The 19,173-nt window shown below is 36.9% G+C and overlaps 1 protein-coding gene across 1 annotated transcript in view; it reads left to right on the top strand.

Annotated features, from left to right (window-relative positions):
• Positions 1 to 212: 212 nt before the first annotated feature.
• Positions 213 to 19,173, top strand: part of EPHA10 (EPH receptor A10) — a 568,155-nt gene continuing 549,194 nt past the window's right edge. The window contains exon 1 of the mRNA XM_063454942.1: positions 213 to 313. Coding sequence (XP_063311012.1) covers positions 244 to 313 — 70 coding nt within the window. The 5' untranslated portion in view covers positions 213 to 243. The remainder of the gene's footprint in view (positions 314 to 19,173) is intronic.

Here is a 19,173-nt window from a genome sequence, read left to right as displayed (position 1 = left end):
CACTATGACCACGTGCCCCGCTCCCCTGCTCGCCCTGTGCCCTTTGCTCTCTGTCTTCTCCTCGCAGATCCCCAGCACGTGCTGTCTCCCTCCTCATCCTCTCTCTCATTGGCTTGCACCCCGGCTCCGGCCCCGCCTCCCCCTTCCTATTATGGAGCAGCCTGGATCCGGACTGGGAGCTACAAACAGCAGCAAGAGCAGCATCAGCACCAGCATCAGTATCCCTGGCTATCCACACACAGCATGGGGCTGTGCAGCGCTCTCACCTGCCTGGTCTGCTTCACCCTTCCCAGCTACTACTCTGCAGAGCAAGGTAGTTAACCCTTTCACTTCTCTTGGGTTGGGTGCTGGAAGGAGAGAAGGCTGATACATTCAGAGATGATGAGTTGCCTGTGCAAGAATGTGCTGTCTGTGCCAGTGTCTGCTTTATGTCTTTGTATTTTAATTCTGATGAATGCAATGTGTGCTAACAGTCTTGTGTTTGCAGTTTGCATCCGTTTGGCGTATTTGTTGTAGTTGAGGACATATTCATGCAATGGTATTATGGGGTTGTTGCTCTTATGAAAGATAAAGTGTGTTTAGTGTACTGAGATGTAAGCTTGTGAATTGTCAGCTAAATGTTATATGTATTCACAACAAAAAATAATAATAAAAAAATGTGGCTTGCATTGCCATCCATAATAGCACTTAATTAGATATTTTTCTAGGAGCATTATTAACATATTAGTGTTATTACAGAATTATGCCAATATATGTGTAAATGTTTGCAATCTAGTGTTGCAAATGATGTTACCTCCAATGATTTTCACATCTTATTGTATATACTCATGGAGTAATATAAGTCTTTTTTTTTTGTGCCATTACATTTTACAGGTGTGTCTTATCTCCTTTTCCTATAATTGCATTTTGCATACCCTTTATTTATAGCCCTATCTGGACATAAACTTCTTTAACAGTAGCTATCATTGTTGTAATACCTGTATCACTAAGAGGTACTTATGTTTCCTTTGGTAATTTGGGATGTCATGATGATGGCATTCATCTTTATCTATTGGTATTAATAAATAAGCTTTCATCATAATTTATATTTTTACATATGTCTTATAATAATAGAATTATTAGTTGAACCGTTGCACTGCTTTTGTGTGCTTTTGTGAAGCTATTGTCCTGCTCATTAAGTAAATATTGACATATCTTCCTCTCATACAGTCAGCTGCATATTCCTTTGTGCATGCCAGGTTTTGTCATTTCTACAGAATATTCATGTTTAGTTTGTATTATTGTATCGCTCTGGTAGTGAAATGGTGAAGAATGCCATGATTAAGGTGCACAATGCTGGTGTGGGATCACGCTCACAGTCAAGAACCAGTTTACCACCTTCCAATATTTACTTTCAAGTCTGCTTTGTGCTATCATATAAGCCTCGGGTATAGAAACAAAAAAGCCTGCAAAATTCACCAGAATATGATATTATAGATCTCGGTATAAAAGTATTTAGTTTTAGTTTGGATATCTCTTGTTCTAAAGGGAAAGCTATTACTCTTTGAATGATTACTGGGGCCAATCTTAATTTTTATAAAGATATAAACTATTGAATACTGCATACCTAATCAGTGCCATACTATCCACAATAAGCTAAGAGTTAAGATGTGGTAGATGATAAGTATTTGTATTTTACAGTGAGATTAAAATATGTCACTATTGCACAAATGGGAGCCTGAATCATGTTGTCCACCAAAGAGATAAACCACTTATCGTACAAACTGCTTTAAAAGCTTATTGTTCCCGTATACCTCAAGAATCGATTACTTTGCTTTTATAAAAAGATACAAAAATAAAAATAAACAAAACACAAATTACTGATACTGGTGGAAAACAAGCCATGTTTAAATAAACCATATAAATACAGAAAAGTAATTAAATTGTCTGTATTAAATGATTAAGGTGCAATAAAATGTTAACTTTCCATACAGTGAGTTTTATTCAATTAATTCTGGTTATAGATACAGGTTTTTTTTTTAATAGCTAAAATATGGTATTAATATTTTTGAAAGTGTTAAATCTTCACTCGATGACCTCAGCCTCAATGTGTTAGTCACACATCTCTGCTATATATAAAAACATGTTTTATCTTGTGACCTTATTGATGGAGCATCTTTAAAAGCTTAACATTTTAACATGAGTTTTTCTGCTTGTTGCTGATGCTGTGAGATATTATAGAATATGCACCAGCCAGTTGGCAGCAGAGAGTGTGACAGGCATGAGTCTGGCAAACTGTCATATGTTATACTTTTGAGAAGCTTGATTATAAACTAACAGTGTGAAATGTTGCTTGAAACAATCTTGGAATGTGTATTAGCTGGAAGTTTTATTAATTCCTAGAGAAAAACTTTTTAAAAGGCAGTAAGTATGTTAAAATAAATCTTTTTTTTCAACCTAATCGAAGCTATTAATTATCAGAGTGTGTTTTTGAAAACAATGGATAATCTAGGATGAAGAGCTTGCAATCTAATATCATCTGGAAGAGGAAGCATATGTGTTTGAAAGGGGCAAGTCAGTTTTTTTTGGCATAAAGGATGCAAGTGCAGGATGATTAAATGCATGGGACGTATTGATTGACAGAGGAGAGGGAGAGGGCAAAGCTCATGTGGTTGAGTGTGCCTTTTTGGAAAGGGTTAGAAATGTGGACGTGATAAAGAATTAGTTGCAAGTCAAAGAAGGCATTTCAGAAAGGATATAGATATCATTCTGAAGGCAAATACGTTAACATACAAAGTTATTATTAATTGAAATGAGAATTCAAAATGAATTCAAAGTAAATTTCGAACTCAAGGTAAAAATAGCCGAACTTGATAAAATATCGAACTCGCTTCCAGTTCAGCTGATTCGGCCCTAAATTCGACATTCACTTTGAATTCTCATTTTAGTGAATAACCTATTTCATTACTTTTAAGATTATTGGGAAGGTATCTGTGACGGTATTTGGCAATTTAGGGTTATCATGGAGGTATGTCATATTGCTCCGTAATGCTTTGTTTGTTGTGCATTAGATCTATTACTCTAGAGTCTAGACCAGAGCTGTCCAACCTGCGGCCCCCCAGATGTTGCTGAACTACAACTCCCATGATTCCCTTGCTATCTGTTTAATTGAAAGGATCATGGGAGTTGTAGTTCAGCAACATCTGGGGGGCCGCAGGTTGGACAGCTCTGGCCTAGACAATCGGTAATGTTCACATAGTCATTAGATGGTCCTGAAAAATTATCAAGTAGCTATCTACAGTGATGTCACAATTACAAGATACATTCATTTATGTGAGATCCAGTTTTATCGTCAGGCTGCATCAATGTCAGCAATATATGCTGCTCAGTTACCTGGTTAAATGGAGCGTACTTAGGGTTAAGCAAGAGTTTTCTATGGCATCCTATATGTGGTCTGAAATACATAATAAAATACAGTGTAATAAATACGACCTGTTAATGAATAATGATGCTGTATATCACTGTGACCATTTAGCTTTTGCAATTTCACTTTCCTCAATCAGTCGTTATCTACAGATTTCAGACTGATTTATATAACAGTGCCGTCATCCACCAAATTCTCTAATAAATGTTTTTCATTGGGTACAAAGTGATCCTTTCTGTGGATTTGTGGATTGAATGAACTTGGCATGGAGCATGCTACTTATGTCTTCTATAAATGCCTTACCTGGTTTATATTTAGATTGGATTTTTATGAGTTTATGAGCTCCCCATTGTGTGTATAGAGCTTATCCATGTTTATGGTATTGAGAAAATTATACAAAACATGTATTTCATCCCAAGATCTGAGTGCCCATATACCTCGTATTGTATTTTCTTTGTTTTCTTTCCCTCAAACATGTGTATGTATAGATGTATATTTTGTTACACATAACAATTATACCACTTATATATATATATACCGGTATTTTTTTTTTTCCTTAGCTTATATACAACTGCCTATAGCAAAGATCTGTCTATCTTTTTACCATCTGTCCATCTGTATCTTTCTCTTCCAGTAAATGGTCTTGCTATATGTATTTTTTTTTATCATTAAGAGGATGAATCTAGTTTGTTACATGTGAACAGAAACATTAAAACAAGGGGACATTAATTATCTCAATGTCCTTAACTTCTGGAGTATTAGCTAAAGGTACATAATATACCAGATACATGCTATGGAAAGGTGAAATTGTTTTTATTTTTCTATAAGCCTGTAAGTTCTTTGATAAAAAAATACCACTTAGCGTATCCTATAAGACAAAACAGATTATGTCTGGGACTTTGGCAAGGTTTAAATGGCTCGACTTCTCATTACATTATTGTCTGTGAAAGACATATAAACATCAGATTTGACAGAAGATAACTGCTTGGCCCTTGTAGATTGCATGTTCCTGTCTACTGTCACTTGCTGTTTGTATGCTGCTATCATTGTTCCTTTATGATCCTCATTTTGTGTTCAGGCTCAACTGACATTTCTGCTAAGAGTTTTAAAATCCCCTTTCTTTTACCCTAGTATTCATGTAATATCTTAGGCCATCAGTATGCCTGCATTTCTGTGATGTCCTCTAGCTTCAGAGAGTGGACTCCTACAAATCCCCTTCAAAGTAAATTCACGTCCGTAAGATTCTATACAATGAATATTGTTACTGTATCTATGACAATCTATCAGGAATTCTTCTACTGTCTTTCCACTATGCCGTGCACAACAAAAGATACGTTAATTGTTATTATTGATTTAATTCTGCGCGTTCTGAAACAGTTAACATAATATAGGTCTTAGTGTTAACGCTAAAGCAATTACTTTGTTGAGGGAATACTTTGATTTCACCGGTTACAAGTTCAGATGTCACTGCCCCTCTGTATTTCGACAGCTCTGTTGCACCACAATGCCGTCATAACAATATGACAATCACTTTGGTAAGACCCTCCATGTGCAGCAAAGTAGAAAGGAGATGGTAGTCATGAATCTAGTACTTTCCCTCCTGTTGCTAGTACATAGGACTAAATTTTTTATTGTTTGCCTGAAATAAAATGGTCAGTTTAGCATAATCTGACATTTCAAATTGTTTTCAAACAAAAGTCAGTTGAAAAATGAGATTTGAAGTCTATTTAGTAGGGCTTCATGAAACCAAATTTATACTCATGTTATTCACTATTACCTGGTCATGTGGAAAAAATAAATCAATTGAAGCCAATTTTTTAAAAAAATACCTTGAGCTGGCTTTGACAGCCAACCTTGTAAAACCACATATATAAAATCAATGGGGCTCTTTAGTATCCCAGATAAAGCACAAGCAGATAGGGATTGCCTCACCAACCCTAACCATGCCAACTAGAAGTAGTAATACAAGAAGATGAAGAGGTCTTCCTTTGACCTTGTTGATGCCCTTCCTGTTCCCATCTCCCTGTGTAAAAGGATTGGATTAGTAAATCTGTATAAGGGTGACCAAATTAACCTGCATCCCAAGGTTTGTAGTATGGAGAGTGCAGTAATCTGACAAGAAAAAACATATATATTACACCACATGCTGACCAATGTGGACTGAGGTATTATCATTGGCTAATTAAAGAAAAATATATATATATGACTTTATCGCTCCTCGCCCTGATTGACCCAGGACTACAACCACTCCCTCCCTTAAAATGCCAGGAGAGGCCAGCAGGCTTTGAATATGTCTTACATCATTTCGCTTGTGAAGGGAGAGGACAGAAGAAAGCTTCCTGCTATTCTTGGTTAACAAGATGTTCGGATTACAACAGGAATTATTTTAACTTCCAATTCAGCAACGCACATGATGTGAACACTCTACCACATTTTAGAATATGAGTCAGATGCATGAAGCAACTTTGCAAACAACTTGCCTTTTTTGAATACCTAACTTTTTACCAAGATCATTTTATTTTTATATGACAGGGTGATTTTAAGGGAGGTCATGCCAAACTAATTTTATTAATTTTTTTGATTGGGTAACTAAATAATAGATCAGGGTGGTGCAGAAGATATTGCTTACCTAGATCTTAGCAAGACTTTTTTCACTGTTGCACATAGAAGGCTTATCAATAAACTGCAATTTTTAAGTCTGGATTCCAATATTGTTGAATTGGTTTGGCAGTGGCTGAGTGACAGGCAATAGAGGGTTGTAGTCAATGGAGTATATTCGAAGCATGGGCTTGTCACCAGTGGGGTACCTCAGGGATCTGTACTTGGACCCGTTCTCTTTTTTAATATTTTTATTAGTGATATTGCAGAAGGTCTTGATGGTAAGATATGTCTTTTTGCTGATGATACGAAGATATGTAGCAGGGTTGATGTTCCAGGAGGGATAAGCCAAATGGCAAATGATTTAGATAAACTAGAAAAATGGTCAGAGTTGTGGCAACTGACATTTAATGTGGATAAGTGGAAGATAATGCACCTTGGACGTAAAAACCCAAGGGCAGAGTACAGAATATTTGATAGAGTACTGATTTCAACATCTGAGGAAAGGGATTTAGGGGCAATTATTTCAGATGACTTAAAGGTAGACAGATAATGTAATAGAGCAACAGGAAATGCTAGCAGAATGCTTGGTTGCATAGGGAGAGGTATTAGCATTAGAAAGAGGGAAGTGCTCATGCCATTGTACAGAACACTGGTGTATCTCCAGAAGGATATTGATACTTTAGAGCGAGTTCAGAGAAGGGCTACTAAATTGGTTCATGGATTGCAGGATACAACGTACAAGGAAAGGTTAAAGGATCTTAACATGTATAGCTTGGAGGAAAGATGAGACGGGGGTATATGATAGAAACATTTAAATACATAAAGGGAGTCAACACAGTAAAGTCGGAGACTATATTTAAAAGAAGAAAAACTACCACAACAAGTGGACATAGTCTTAAATTAGAGGGGCAAATGTTTAAAAATAATATCAGGAAGTATTACTTTACTGAGAGGGTAGTGGATGCATGGAATAGCCTTCCAGCTGAAGTGGGAGAGGTTAACACAGTGAAGGAGTTTAAGCATGCGTTGGATAGTCATAAGGCTATCCTTGATATAAGATAAGACCCGGGACTAATGAAAGTATTTCTAAAATTGGGCAGACTAGATGGGCCGGCTGGTTCTTATCTGTTGTCACATTTTATGTTTCTATGTTTTTTTTTGTAAGTAATTAGAAATTTGCTAAAGGGACACTATAGTCACCAGAACCACTATTGAGCAGAGAAAATGCAGTGCTTACAAACTGCTGCCTGGTAACACTTCTGGTGCAGTCACTCAAATGCCAACTAGAGATGCTTCCTTGTCCTCTGCTGCAGCACTGGCGTTCATCATCTCCACACTCTGCCTGAAGGCACAGAACGTTTCCCGTATAGATCCATTGATTTAACACATCTCTTTGAGGAGATGTTGATTGGCGCAGAACAGCATTTTGCTGCACATGTGCAATTGCCTCCAAATGCTTTCCTATGGGATGCATTGTATTGCCCAAGATCAACAAGATTGTTGATCTAAGACATGGACACGGGGCCATCAGTTGTAAGACTGGTGCGGCATGAGAAAAAAGATGGGTAAAACCACCTTTCCCATGTGATAGGATGGGGGCTGGAAACCTAAATAGTTAGTTAAACACTATAGTGTCAGGAAAACATGTTTGTTTTGCTGACACTATAGTGTTCCTTTAAATAGCCACAGCATAATCTGCTATAACAATTTAACAGGCACGCTGATGTTTAACAAGCATTACGGAATGTTGAACATAACATAGATGTCACTACATCGTAGTACATAAGAATAGAGTGCCCTGCGTTTGGTAGCTAACAGTCTCACAGGAGGTGCAAGAAGTTAGAGAGTCCTGAAGGATTACCTGGGTGATTACCTGGGTGTGTCAAAGGTGTTTTTTCTTTTCTTTTTCTAAACACTTTAGACACACCCAGGTAATCCCTAAATCCTGGACTGGTAGGGGGTTCTTGAGAACTGGGTTGAGAACCCCTGCTATAGAACTAACTGCCAGAGAATTGAGGAAGTTGTGTTCATGTCAAGAGCAATTTGATGGGTGAATCAAAGATTACTTACTAGTGCACTCCTAATTATTTTTGTTTAACATCATATAATCTCAGTAGAGATTGAACTATGGGAATTACGCTACATTTACAGTGCGTTCTTCAGTTTAGTCTCAAATCCTTTGGAAACATCTCAATCCCAGTTTGGGTCCTTGATCCATCCAGTGATAGAAGGGACTATCCCTGGCCATCGCAACCCAAGAGCAGCCTTATTGAGCTCACGGCGTATTAATTGTTGCTAGGGACTGGGACCATGCACAGCCTATTTTGACCATCATCAGTACACAACCATAGGACTGCTCCCCGCTATCCAATTTCATACCTTCTAGTGGAGATATGTTTTTTCCTTGATCTCAACATGGACTGAAATCATAAATTAATTCCTGAGTAGACACAAGATACATTAAGTAAAGTTATAAGGTAATTGATAATTATCTAGTGGTTAGCCAATGATAATACATCAGTCCTCATGGGTCAGTATGTGTTTTAATGGATAAACCATATTTATATAAGTACAAAGACTAACTTATATCACCTATTTTTAAACAGCTTAAACTTGCCATCCACTTCAGAGATCCATTGAAGTAATGCAATTATAAATACCATTAAGGGATTTCTAACCCCTAAAATCTCAACTGCTCTTGATCCGGTCTTCTCCAATACACACATGTAAATAACTTAGAAATCCACCTGAACACTTGATTTCAATTTAATTGTAATTTATGGTAGGTGCAACACTCCAAAACTGTGTAACAACAAAAAATCACACCCTAGTGTGTGGATACCTGATGTAATAATTTGATATAATATATCGAGACATAATTAAGAGCCACATCCAAATACAGTAAAGACCCTGAATGTCTGTTGTTGTCATGGAAACACATGGTAAATTACAAACGTGAGTAGAAAACATAGTAATACAATAATAAAAAAAAAACAATGTACCATATTTCATGTTGTGACTACACATGAAATTGTAAACTAAAATTGAATTTCTTATCTGGAATGAATGGTAATTATTAATATTTTATGTCTCTAAGGAGGAATGCTTAAGAGGAATATCTCTGTTGTCTTTCTCTGCAGCTAAAATGTCTGTCACATCCCTGTGGACCTGGAGTAACATATCTGACTTGTATTCCAGAAATGTGATGCAATTTCTTTCATATGGAAAGTGTCAAGCCAGAACCACTGTTCTTATCTGCTTCTAGTTGGAACACATGCAGATGAGTGCCGGGCAGCTAAGCCTGCTATGTATTCTTGCATTGTAATGAATGGCTTGGTGCCATCTAAAAATTCCACCTAAAGCTAATATTTGGAGAGGAAGCAAGAGCTTTAAGTAAACACCAGCAATAGTTTAGAAATCACACACACTGTGTGATATCTCTTGGTAGCTATAAAAGCATCATAGATTGAAATGTTAGATATTTGTTTAACGAGGAGATCTAGAACGTGTCTTGGATCGTATGTACTCAATAGATTGCCCTTTAGGGGAATTTTAATACACTGTTTTCTAAAAACAAGCAAATGACTGCATTGAATTTATCATAAACAAATAGTGCAGTCCTTCTTTGCCTGTGAGATATTTGTACAGTATTAAGAAAATCCTTCCACCTATTTTGCTGGCCACGTTCATGGCTCATGGATAAGCCTACCCTTTAGCTCAGCTTTCCCGATACATGGACAATGCCCCACTAAAACAAACACGCACTCCCCTCCATGCCTCTGCATACACAAACATCTTACACTTTTTTTCTGACTTGTCTATTTTAGCATACATTTAGTATAACAGATCGATCCTGAGCTTTCTGTATAGTAAATGTCTGCTGAACTTTACCTAATTACACCAATTCAACGAGTCAGGTGTCTCAAGTCTGTGTGTCTATATATCTATGTATGTATCTATCTAGCTATATATCTAGCTCTGTAAATATAAAGTGCAACTTATTTGATCTGGTCCAGAAGTATGTATCTGGTAAACTCCACAAAGACAAACAAGTTGCAGTATATGCCAGTAATCACACTCATAAGAGTAATGGTACTATATTTTGGATATTTGCATTTCGTCTGATAATTTCTGCAAATAGATTTCAAGTAAGAGTGAGTTGATGCAAGACTTTTATTTATTGTACTTAGAATTTTGCCTTTACATTACTCTTGAGAGTCTGTGTGCTCGTGAACACTGTATTTGTTAAAATAGTTTTGTGTGATGGTTTTGAATGGCACAGAGGTTTGGCACTCTTTAAATGCAAATTGTTTTGCAAAATCTCATTCTAAACCTTTACACATTATAACAGATCTTTAAATTAATGATGTATTCTTCATGAATGAGCCAGTGTCAGATAGCTATACACATGATCAATATGCTGCTAGAGAAAACACCAGCAAATGCATGCATTTACCATTATACGTATCGGAAGATCACGGCTGACTCCCCCAAGTTGACTATTAGTAATGGATGGAAGAGGCTGGGTATCTAGCAGCCTGAAGCCAGGTGGCAGCTCTTGCTTCTCAGAATGCTTAGCATCTTTTTCATTTAGGGGCAGCTGTGCATACAGCACATTCCTTACCTTCCTTGTTGTTGTGTTTTTAGTTTTTTTAATTTCTACATGCTTGGCCCATTTGCCGTTGGACGTGTACCAAATGGTACTTAAACCAAAACAGATGAAGGCACTTATCGGTCCAGATGCTGAAACTTTATTTTTTTTTTTTTTTAAATTTAACACTGACATAAACAAGGAACAATGATTTTAGAAGGGTGCATAAAGATCTAATATCCTTAGTCATTTTAGTTATAAATTTCCGAACCACCAGTATGTACAAGTGTTGGACTCTTTGCTGCTTGGTCTACTTAGTTGTGTAACTGATGTTTACATATGTGGTCTTATAAATGCAAAGAAAATGTTTTTTAGCTGCAGGAAAAGCTTTAATTTTCCTTACAGTTTGCCATTACTATAATATTAAAGCAAGACCCTACCCAAAGGTCTTACAACATTGCCGTGTTTTGTTTCTGGTCCCTGATAGAACGCACTGGAGAATTGGCTCAGTTTGTTTTCCTGGAATGTAAATCATACCGTTACATTCCACACTCTCATTTTATTTCTTTATAAACTCAGCAACACATTACATTGTGCTGTCTGTTCTCATCTCCGCCGTGACAGTCATTGTGAGGAGCTTCGCAGAATGACTTCAGAGAGAAAAATGAGACATGGGCTATTTACAAACCTCTACAGTAATATTTCACACAACTTCTACTTTATTGTAAGATGGAGAGATAAATCGTGGGTCTTTTCTTCTACCGCATTTACAACCTTAAACTGTCCTATCTAGTTTCAAGTACTGAAATATTCCTTGAAGGTTTTCCTTGTAAAATACAACAGGCATTGTAGCAAAGGTAGAACCTGCCTCAATTTCAGATTTTGCTAAACAGTGACTTTGAATAGTTTACAAGCGTCTTAAGAAATTGCCTAAGAAAGATTTTCCAAATTGGCAATTTTTTCAAATGGCAATTTTTTCTTTGGTACAATTTTTTCGTATAGATAGTTCTCAAGCCACTACAGCTGTTTGATGACAACATTAATGCCAGAAGCAATGTTATTCGGTTTTAGATTTTACAAATAGTAATCTCTTAACTAAAATTTTATTTCCAGAAAAATAGATAAAAAGAGTACTATTTATTTTAAACATAGGTAGCACAGCTAGCAAACAAGGATTACTCAACTAGATCTTTGCAATAGTATAGCCATTCTAGAAAAAAACATCACTATTATTATTATCGGTATTTATAAAGCGCCAAATTATTCCGCAGCACTTTAATAAAATGTAAATGTAACAATAAATTAGACATTTACAAAATGTTACAAGAACAACAGGTTGATGAGGACCATGCTAAAACAAGCTTCTACTCTAGAGGAGATGGGGTATAAAACACAACAGGGTAGCAAACAAACAGGCAGGTTTGTAAAATAGAAATTGCTCTGGGAGGCCATGAGCATTTCTGAAAAGATGAGTTTTGATGGACTTCTTAAATGACTGAAGACTAGGAGAAAGTCTGTTGAGGGTAGGCAGGCTATTCCAAAGAAAAAAAGACGCCTGTGAGAAGTCTTGCAAGCGCAAATTAGCAGTAAGAGTGCGAGCAGCAGAAAGGAGAAGGTAACCGGTGCAGTGGAGACACTGAGAAGGGACATATCTATGAATCAGTGAAGAAATATAATAGGAACTAGAGTGGTTAAAAGCTTGGTAGGTAAGGGTTAGTATTTTAAATTGACATCTATAGAATACAGGAAGCCAGTGTAAGGATCCACATAGGGGCAAACTATTGCTAAATACAGCAGTCGAAGTCCATAAAATTATTCTAACAGTGATCCTTTAAAAAAAAAAATCTATTTCAAGGTTGGCAATCTTGGAATTGAAGGATCAAACTATTAAACTATTATACTTTCAAACTTCTCTAACCAACTAGTTATATATCCCATTTGTGTAATGAAATATCAGAAGCTATGTTTTTCCTTTTAATAGAAGACAATTTAAAAAGAAAATTAAATACTAATTATTGCAAACAATCTAGCAATTGTGACAACAAAGGAATAGTTAAACAGAAAATAATTTTTGTAAAAATTGCAGACTGGGTTGCCTAAAAATAATACTTTTCTGGATGCAGTACAATTATCATTGACCTTGCTTAATGGCTTCATTTAAAGGCATTCTTACTGCTCGAGGCCATGATTCATAGACGTTGTTAGAAATGCCCAGTTTTATTATTTAATGACTGTGCAGTCCCAGGCTGACATGGTTTGAAGCTAACAAAGAGAGCAGGTGGCAGTGCCATCCTAGGGCATGTCCTGTCCTGCAGATGTCAATCTGTTCTTTAAAAGCTGGCTACAATTGTCACACTCGAGTTCACTTGCAGAAAGCAGATCTCATTTTTGCCTGTGCAAATATTGGACTATGATCATCTTGATCAAGATATTGAGCCAACAAAAAACGTTGGTCTTTGTTAAAGTAGCTGTCAAAAGTTAAAGGACCACTCTAGGTACCCAGACCACTTCAGCTTAATGAAGTGGTCTGGGTGCCAGTTCCCTCTAGGATTAACCCTTTTTTTTATAGAAACTGCTATGTTTATATTAGGGTTAATCCAGCCTCCAAATCCTCTAGTGGCTGTCTCACTGACAGCCGCTAGAGGCGCTTGCGTGATTCTCACTGTGAAAATCACAGTGAGAGCACGCAAGCGTCCATAGGAAAGAATTGTAAATGCTTTCCTATGAGACCGGCTGAATGCGCGTGCAGCTCTTGCCGCGCATGTGCATTCAGCCGAAAGGGAGGATCGGAGGCGGAGAGGAGGAGGAGAGCTCCCCGCCCGGCGCTGGAGAAAGAGGTAAGTTTAACCCCTTCCTCACACCAGAGCCCGGCGGGAGGGGGGCACCCTCAGGGCACTAAAGTGCCAGGAAAACGAGTATGTTTTCCTGGCACTATAGTGGTCCTTTAATACAAATGCATCCGACTATGGAGAATTCTAGTTTAAATAATAAAGGTATCTCCAAAGCTCTTAGAAGATCCAATATTTTTATTTAGTTTTATTGTGTTTGTGGGAAGGATTTTTGATGAAAAATATATGCTTAAAAATGTTTTAACTCAAATAGCATCATATTGAAAAAAACAAGGTAATATTGAAATATAAAGTTCTATTATACATATATATATATATATATATATATATATATATATATATATATATATATATATATATATATATATATATAAATATATATTTTGCAGAGGATCTCCATCCAATGAACTCAGTATGCAGGAGCAATTGTGTGGACTGAAACATATGGTGCATACTACTTGTGATGTTTATTATGCTTTTAAGATGCTTGTTGGTTTTTAACAACCAGCCATTTAATTGGCAACTATTCTATAGTATAAGAAAAATATAATAGCACTGGGGAGGTGTACAGATCATCACATTGACTCTAATTAACTTATTTGCTCTGATTCCTCACCTCGACTTCTATATTGTCTGCCCTAATATAATTAACATTTACATCCATGACCCACTGTCACATAAAGGAGATGACTTGAAAATATGATCAGTGAATTCTACAGTTAAGAAATTAACTAGGCAGATTATTGACTCTTATGTTACAATTATATCTGAAGGAGTTAAACAGAATTCATACTGTGCATAGGAGACTTAGAGTAACAGTTTCAGCTGAAAGGAAGTTAGCATCCATATATGAAGTGAATAGCAGTAATGAACATAAATGGTGGAGGGTCCCTTTGCTCCAGTAGTCATGAAAAAAGGTTACAGCAGTCCTGTTCCTACATCTTAAGGGAGCCGCCAATCCCCAGCAATAGTGCAAACAAATGTAAGGAACAAACTTAATCACCACAGGAAAATCACAATATCTAATCCTGGCATAGTTAGTGTCACTTCAAAAATGAAATTTCACTTGTGACCTTAGTCATGCAGCCATATACATGAGTTTAGCTATGATTGAAATATTGTATTTCTGGTAACCCTGATAATGCCAGACTAATTTTATGTAAGTGATTCAGTGTAGATTATTTCAGCATTTTCATTTCCCTCCAGAAGCCATCTACACCAGCGGTTTCCAAACTGTGTGGGAAATATTACTGCTCAACAGGGACCTGGTCAAGTGCCGTGGTCATTTAAGACTGCGATCGGGCCATGTAATGTTGGCCGGCTGGGAGGAAGTGACAGACTGTCACTTCCTCCCAGCATCCTGCAGGGAGACAGTGCAGGAGGAAGAGGAGGCAGCCCCAGCGTGAGGGGAGAGGAGCTTGAAGAGCTCCAGACCCCTCACTCCCACAGCAGCAGGTCTCCAAGCCGTAAGGTAAGGCTCCTCCTAGCACATAAGGTAAGCTAACAGGAGGGTGGTTGGAGGGTGGTTGGAGATATAAAAAAAATCGCGTGTGTGTATATGTGTGTGAGTGTGTGTATGAGTATGTGTATGTGTTTGTACATGTGTGAGTGTGTGTATGAGTTTGAGTGTGTGTATGAGTGTGAGAGTGTGTGTGAGTACGAGTGTTTGTATGAGTGTGAGTGTTTGTATGTGTATGAGTGTGTGTATATGTGTGCGTTTCAGGTTGTGCATCTATGTGTGTGTGTGTATATATATATATATATATATATATATATCAGTGTGCTTCTGTGTCTGTGTGCGCACACACATCTGTGTATGTGCATCTATGTGTCAGAGTGTTTTTATGTCAGTGTGTATCTGTGTCATGGCGTGGGCATGTATCAATGTTTGTGTGTGTCAGGGTGCATGTGTGTATATGTCGGTGTGTATCTATGTGTGTGTATATGTCAGTGTGTATCTTTGTGTGTGTATGTGTCGGTGTGTATCGGTGTCTATATGAATTTGTGTGTATGTGTCGGTGTATTTATATGCATGTGTGTTAACGTGCATGAATATCTGTGTAAGTATGTATTTGCATACATCCAAGCAGTCAAACATCAGCACACTCCTGCAATCTAACACAAATACTTCACACAAATGTACATCCACATTTAAAATAGAACATTACATTCAGACACACCCCTGCAATCAAACGCAAACATCAAATACAGACATATCTCTGTATTAAAACACAATAAATGTATACAAGCACCCCTTCAAACACCAAAACTGTACATTACACTACAGCGCCAGTAAATGCTGCAGCGCTGTACAGATATACAACTTAGAAATTTTGACTCGGGGTACCTTGGAAAAATACTGAAATATTAGGGCATCTTTAACCTAAAAAGTTTGGGAACCACTGGTCTACACCAATTTGTTTGACGAAAATATCCAATGTTTTTTATTTAAAGGACAACTAAAGGCACCCAGAGCACTTCAACTATGTGGTTTTGGGGCAGTTTTCTTGTAGTTTAAACCATGCAATGTAAACCTTCACTGTTTTATACAACCTGCAATGTTTCCTTTCCATGGTTAACACACCTCTAGTGGCTGTCTTTCAAGCTTGCATCAGCACCACTGCAAGTAAGTGGTCTTAGAGGTTATTGTGAAGAGATCAAGGGGCCAAAATAATCCTGAGATGGGCATGATAGATAGCCATGTGTAATGACAGGTTTTTTTTCTGGATGCATGGAGTAGATCTATTTTGTTGAACTTTGGAGTAATGGAAACACATCCACCAGAGAACTGTTTCATTGGTCATTATCTGGCAGCCCAGCATTCAGGGTAGATCTCAGGGAAATGCTATCTCGCTAACTGCATAGTTTCAAACACAAACCATGGAAGAGCTATAGAGAGTATTTCCACCTTTGTGACAGTATTTTGTGAAAAGTCCTTTCATGTTTGACTCTAAAGGCCTTGTGTACAAGGTGAAGTCCATAAAGGTTAACATAGTTATTTGAAAGAACTGGAAATTCTCATATCTCTACTCTCAATTCCAACAAACACCTTTCTGTTGAACTGGAACACCTGCCTATGACACAGGTCTAAACTCACTACATCAATGTCTAATGTTAATAATGTACTTATGGCTTAACCAATCCCTCTCATCAATGTCCCAGCATGTTTTGTAAAATACAGAAATATGTAGTATTTTATAGTACAAAAATGGGACCAGTTAGTTCTATGTTAATACTAAGATGTGTGATGAGCAGGTACATACAGACATTTAGCCATGTAATGTATTTCAGGTTTTATTTGGGGAGTGTTCTAATTAAAAGAATAGGTTTGCCATGCCTTCTACTGAGTTTTTTTTTTGCCAATGCCTAATTATTCACTTCTCTGAGCTGAGAATATATTGTGAAAGGAACATTTTAAACTTTCTCAGTTAACAGTTTTAACAACCTACTGCTCATGGGAATAGTTTGCCTAAAATATATATATATATATATCCATAATTGTTAGTGAATGTTTTCACACAATGGAGGAATTTATAGGTAAAATGGTCCTCCTATTGATGCATAGACTGCAAAGGGTTAACAGATGGGCAGATTGTATCTACAAATAAATCTTGCCCTCCTGATCGCCAAGACCTTCTCACTCTTACTTAAAGGGTTACTCCACTGTCCAAATAGCATAAATAAAAATAGCTGTTTAGTAAATACCCCAAATGAAAACTTGCATACTTTAATTATGCATTTTTTTATTGGGGGTTTATCTAAAAACAGTTTGCACAAGCTACAATTCTTTCGTCTCCAGCCTTTGCAAACCGTCCCCTTTCTGCAGATCAATGAGCTAAACAACCAAGCAGTAACAGGATTGGATGTCTGATTGACAGCAAGAGGGGGTGTCACCAAGTTAATTTATGAGTGCCAATTTCTATTGAAATGACAACTAATGAAAGAGAATGATGTATATTGATTAATCACCTGAATGGGGGTAACCCCTAGTGAATAAATTCACTATATTTGGAAACTTTAAGCGTGATTTTCAGGAGACATAGGAAGTAGTATATTATATTCCTATAGGAGTGGGCACCTAGAGAGAGGCTGAGTGGATAATAGGGAGTAATGTAAATATACCCTAAAGGAAGAGGTATATAGAAAATCATGCTTAAAGTTTACAATTATAGCAGATGGAACCCTTTTTATGACACGTTAGATTAATATTGTCATTTAATGTTGTTTTATATTGCTGTGTGCAGCTCGCTTCCCTTCCTTCTTCCTATGTCTCCTGAAAATCCTGCGTAAAGTTTACAATTTCTATTGAAAGCTTAGGTTTTTGTAAATCATTTCATTATGCTGACGTGCTTTAGGAAACTGATAGGGCATGTTTCCCATAATCCTCATGTGTCCTGAATGTGATGGTACCAGTTTCGTGCTTCTCAAAATTAATACTTACCCATTTAGGTATGATATAAAGCAATTATTTATAGGCAAAAGCACTTGGACTTTTTTGAGTTTTCCCTTTTGAGATAAGCACATATTTATGAATCAGTGTCCATATTATACCACCAAGTAAAGCACACACACACACACACACACACACACACAAAATAACAATTAAAAAAACATGCATGGTATTGAACACACTGGATATTAGGTGTGACCATTTGCAAACTTTTCTTTCTATGCAAGAGGCAAGAACAATTGATTTGCTGACACATTCCTTTTACTCCCTGCATGCTAGCGTGAGAGGAATGCCATATAGTCCCAGGCTCTGATTCTTTCAGTAAAATGATATATTTGCCAGTGTAACAGACCTCCATGCAGAAAGAGTGAATAGAGTTATGTTCCATTTCACTGCTGATTTTAAACCTCCGATCACATGCATTTTAAGTTCACTTACCTTAACAAATAATGTATAATGTATTACGTTTTGCAGTGATCTTCATGTGTGTAGATAGAGAGATGTCAGTAAATTTGCTGTTTTGCCTACTGAATATGCAAATTAGCATGCGCTTAGCACAATTCCCTACTTCGTGAACATACCCCTAAAAGTACAAGTGATATAAATCTAGCCCTCGATGTTTCTAGTTTCTGTTTAACCGAGCAACCCAAAGATAGATAGAAGATGTGCTAGGAAAGCATTAAGCTTGCTGACTGGGGAACATCTATAATATGTTTTCATATATTGTGACATTGAGTCATCAGTAGAAAAATGTATGTTATGATTTGATGTGATCTGATATATAAAGCTTCATAAAGAAATAGTCAACTGCAGATTATTCTGCAGTACAGTCGGTTCAATGACTACAGTTAGAACAAATCTAACTACAAGGAACAATAGCACCGGCTGTTGATTCAGAAAAAACTTTAAACACCCTTCTAACCCAAGCATAGTGTTCTATTAAATCTTAGGAACACTCCAAACACCATAATCCCCTCAGTTCACACTACACCAGTTTTGTACTCGACCTGGGTTATTGTCTTGTGTGTCACTTCTGGGGATAATAGTGAAATTAAAAAAAGCTTATTTCAGTGGTTATGGTGCCCGGGGTGCCCAAATGCCACCCCACATCAAGTAGTCAAATCGTTTTAGTATGGATTGAGAAGAGTCAACTCGAACTTGTAATAATAATACTATATATATATATATATATATATATATATATAGCCTTTAATATAGAGCATGTTAGCATTTTAATTTTATTTATTTTTTGTCATCCTTTGCTCTGCCACATTTCATT

The sequence above is a fragment of the Pelobates fuscus genome, chromosome 1 (genome assembly GCF_036172605.1).
Source record: "Pelobates fuscus isolate aPelFus1 chromosome 1, aPelFus1.pri, whole genome shotgun sequence".
NCBI classification, from domain to species: Eukaryota; Metazoa; Chordata; class Amphibia; order Anura; family Pelobatidae; genus Pelobates; species Pelobates fuscus.
This window is presented reverse-complemented; position numbering and strand designations above follow the sequence as displayed.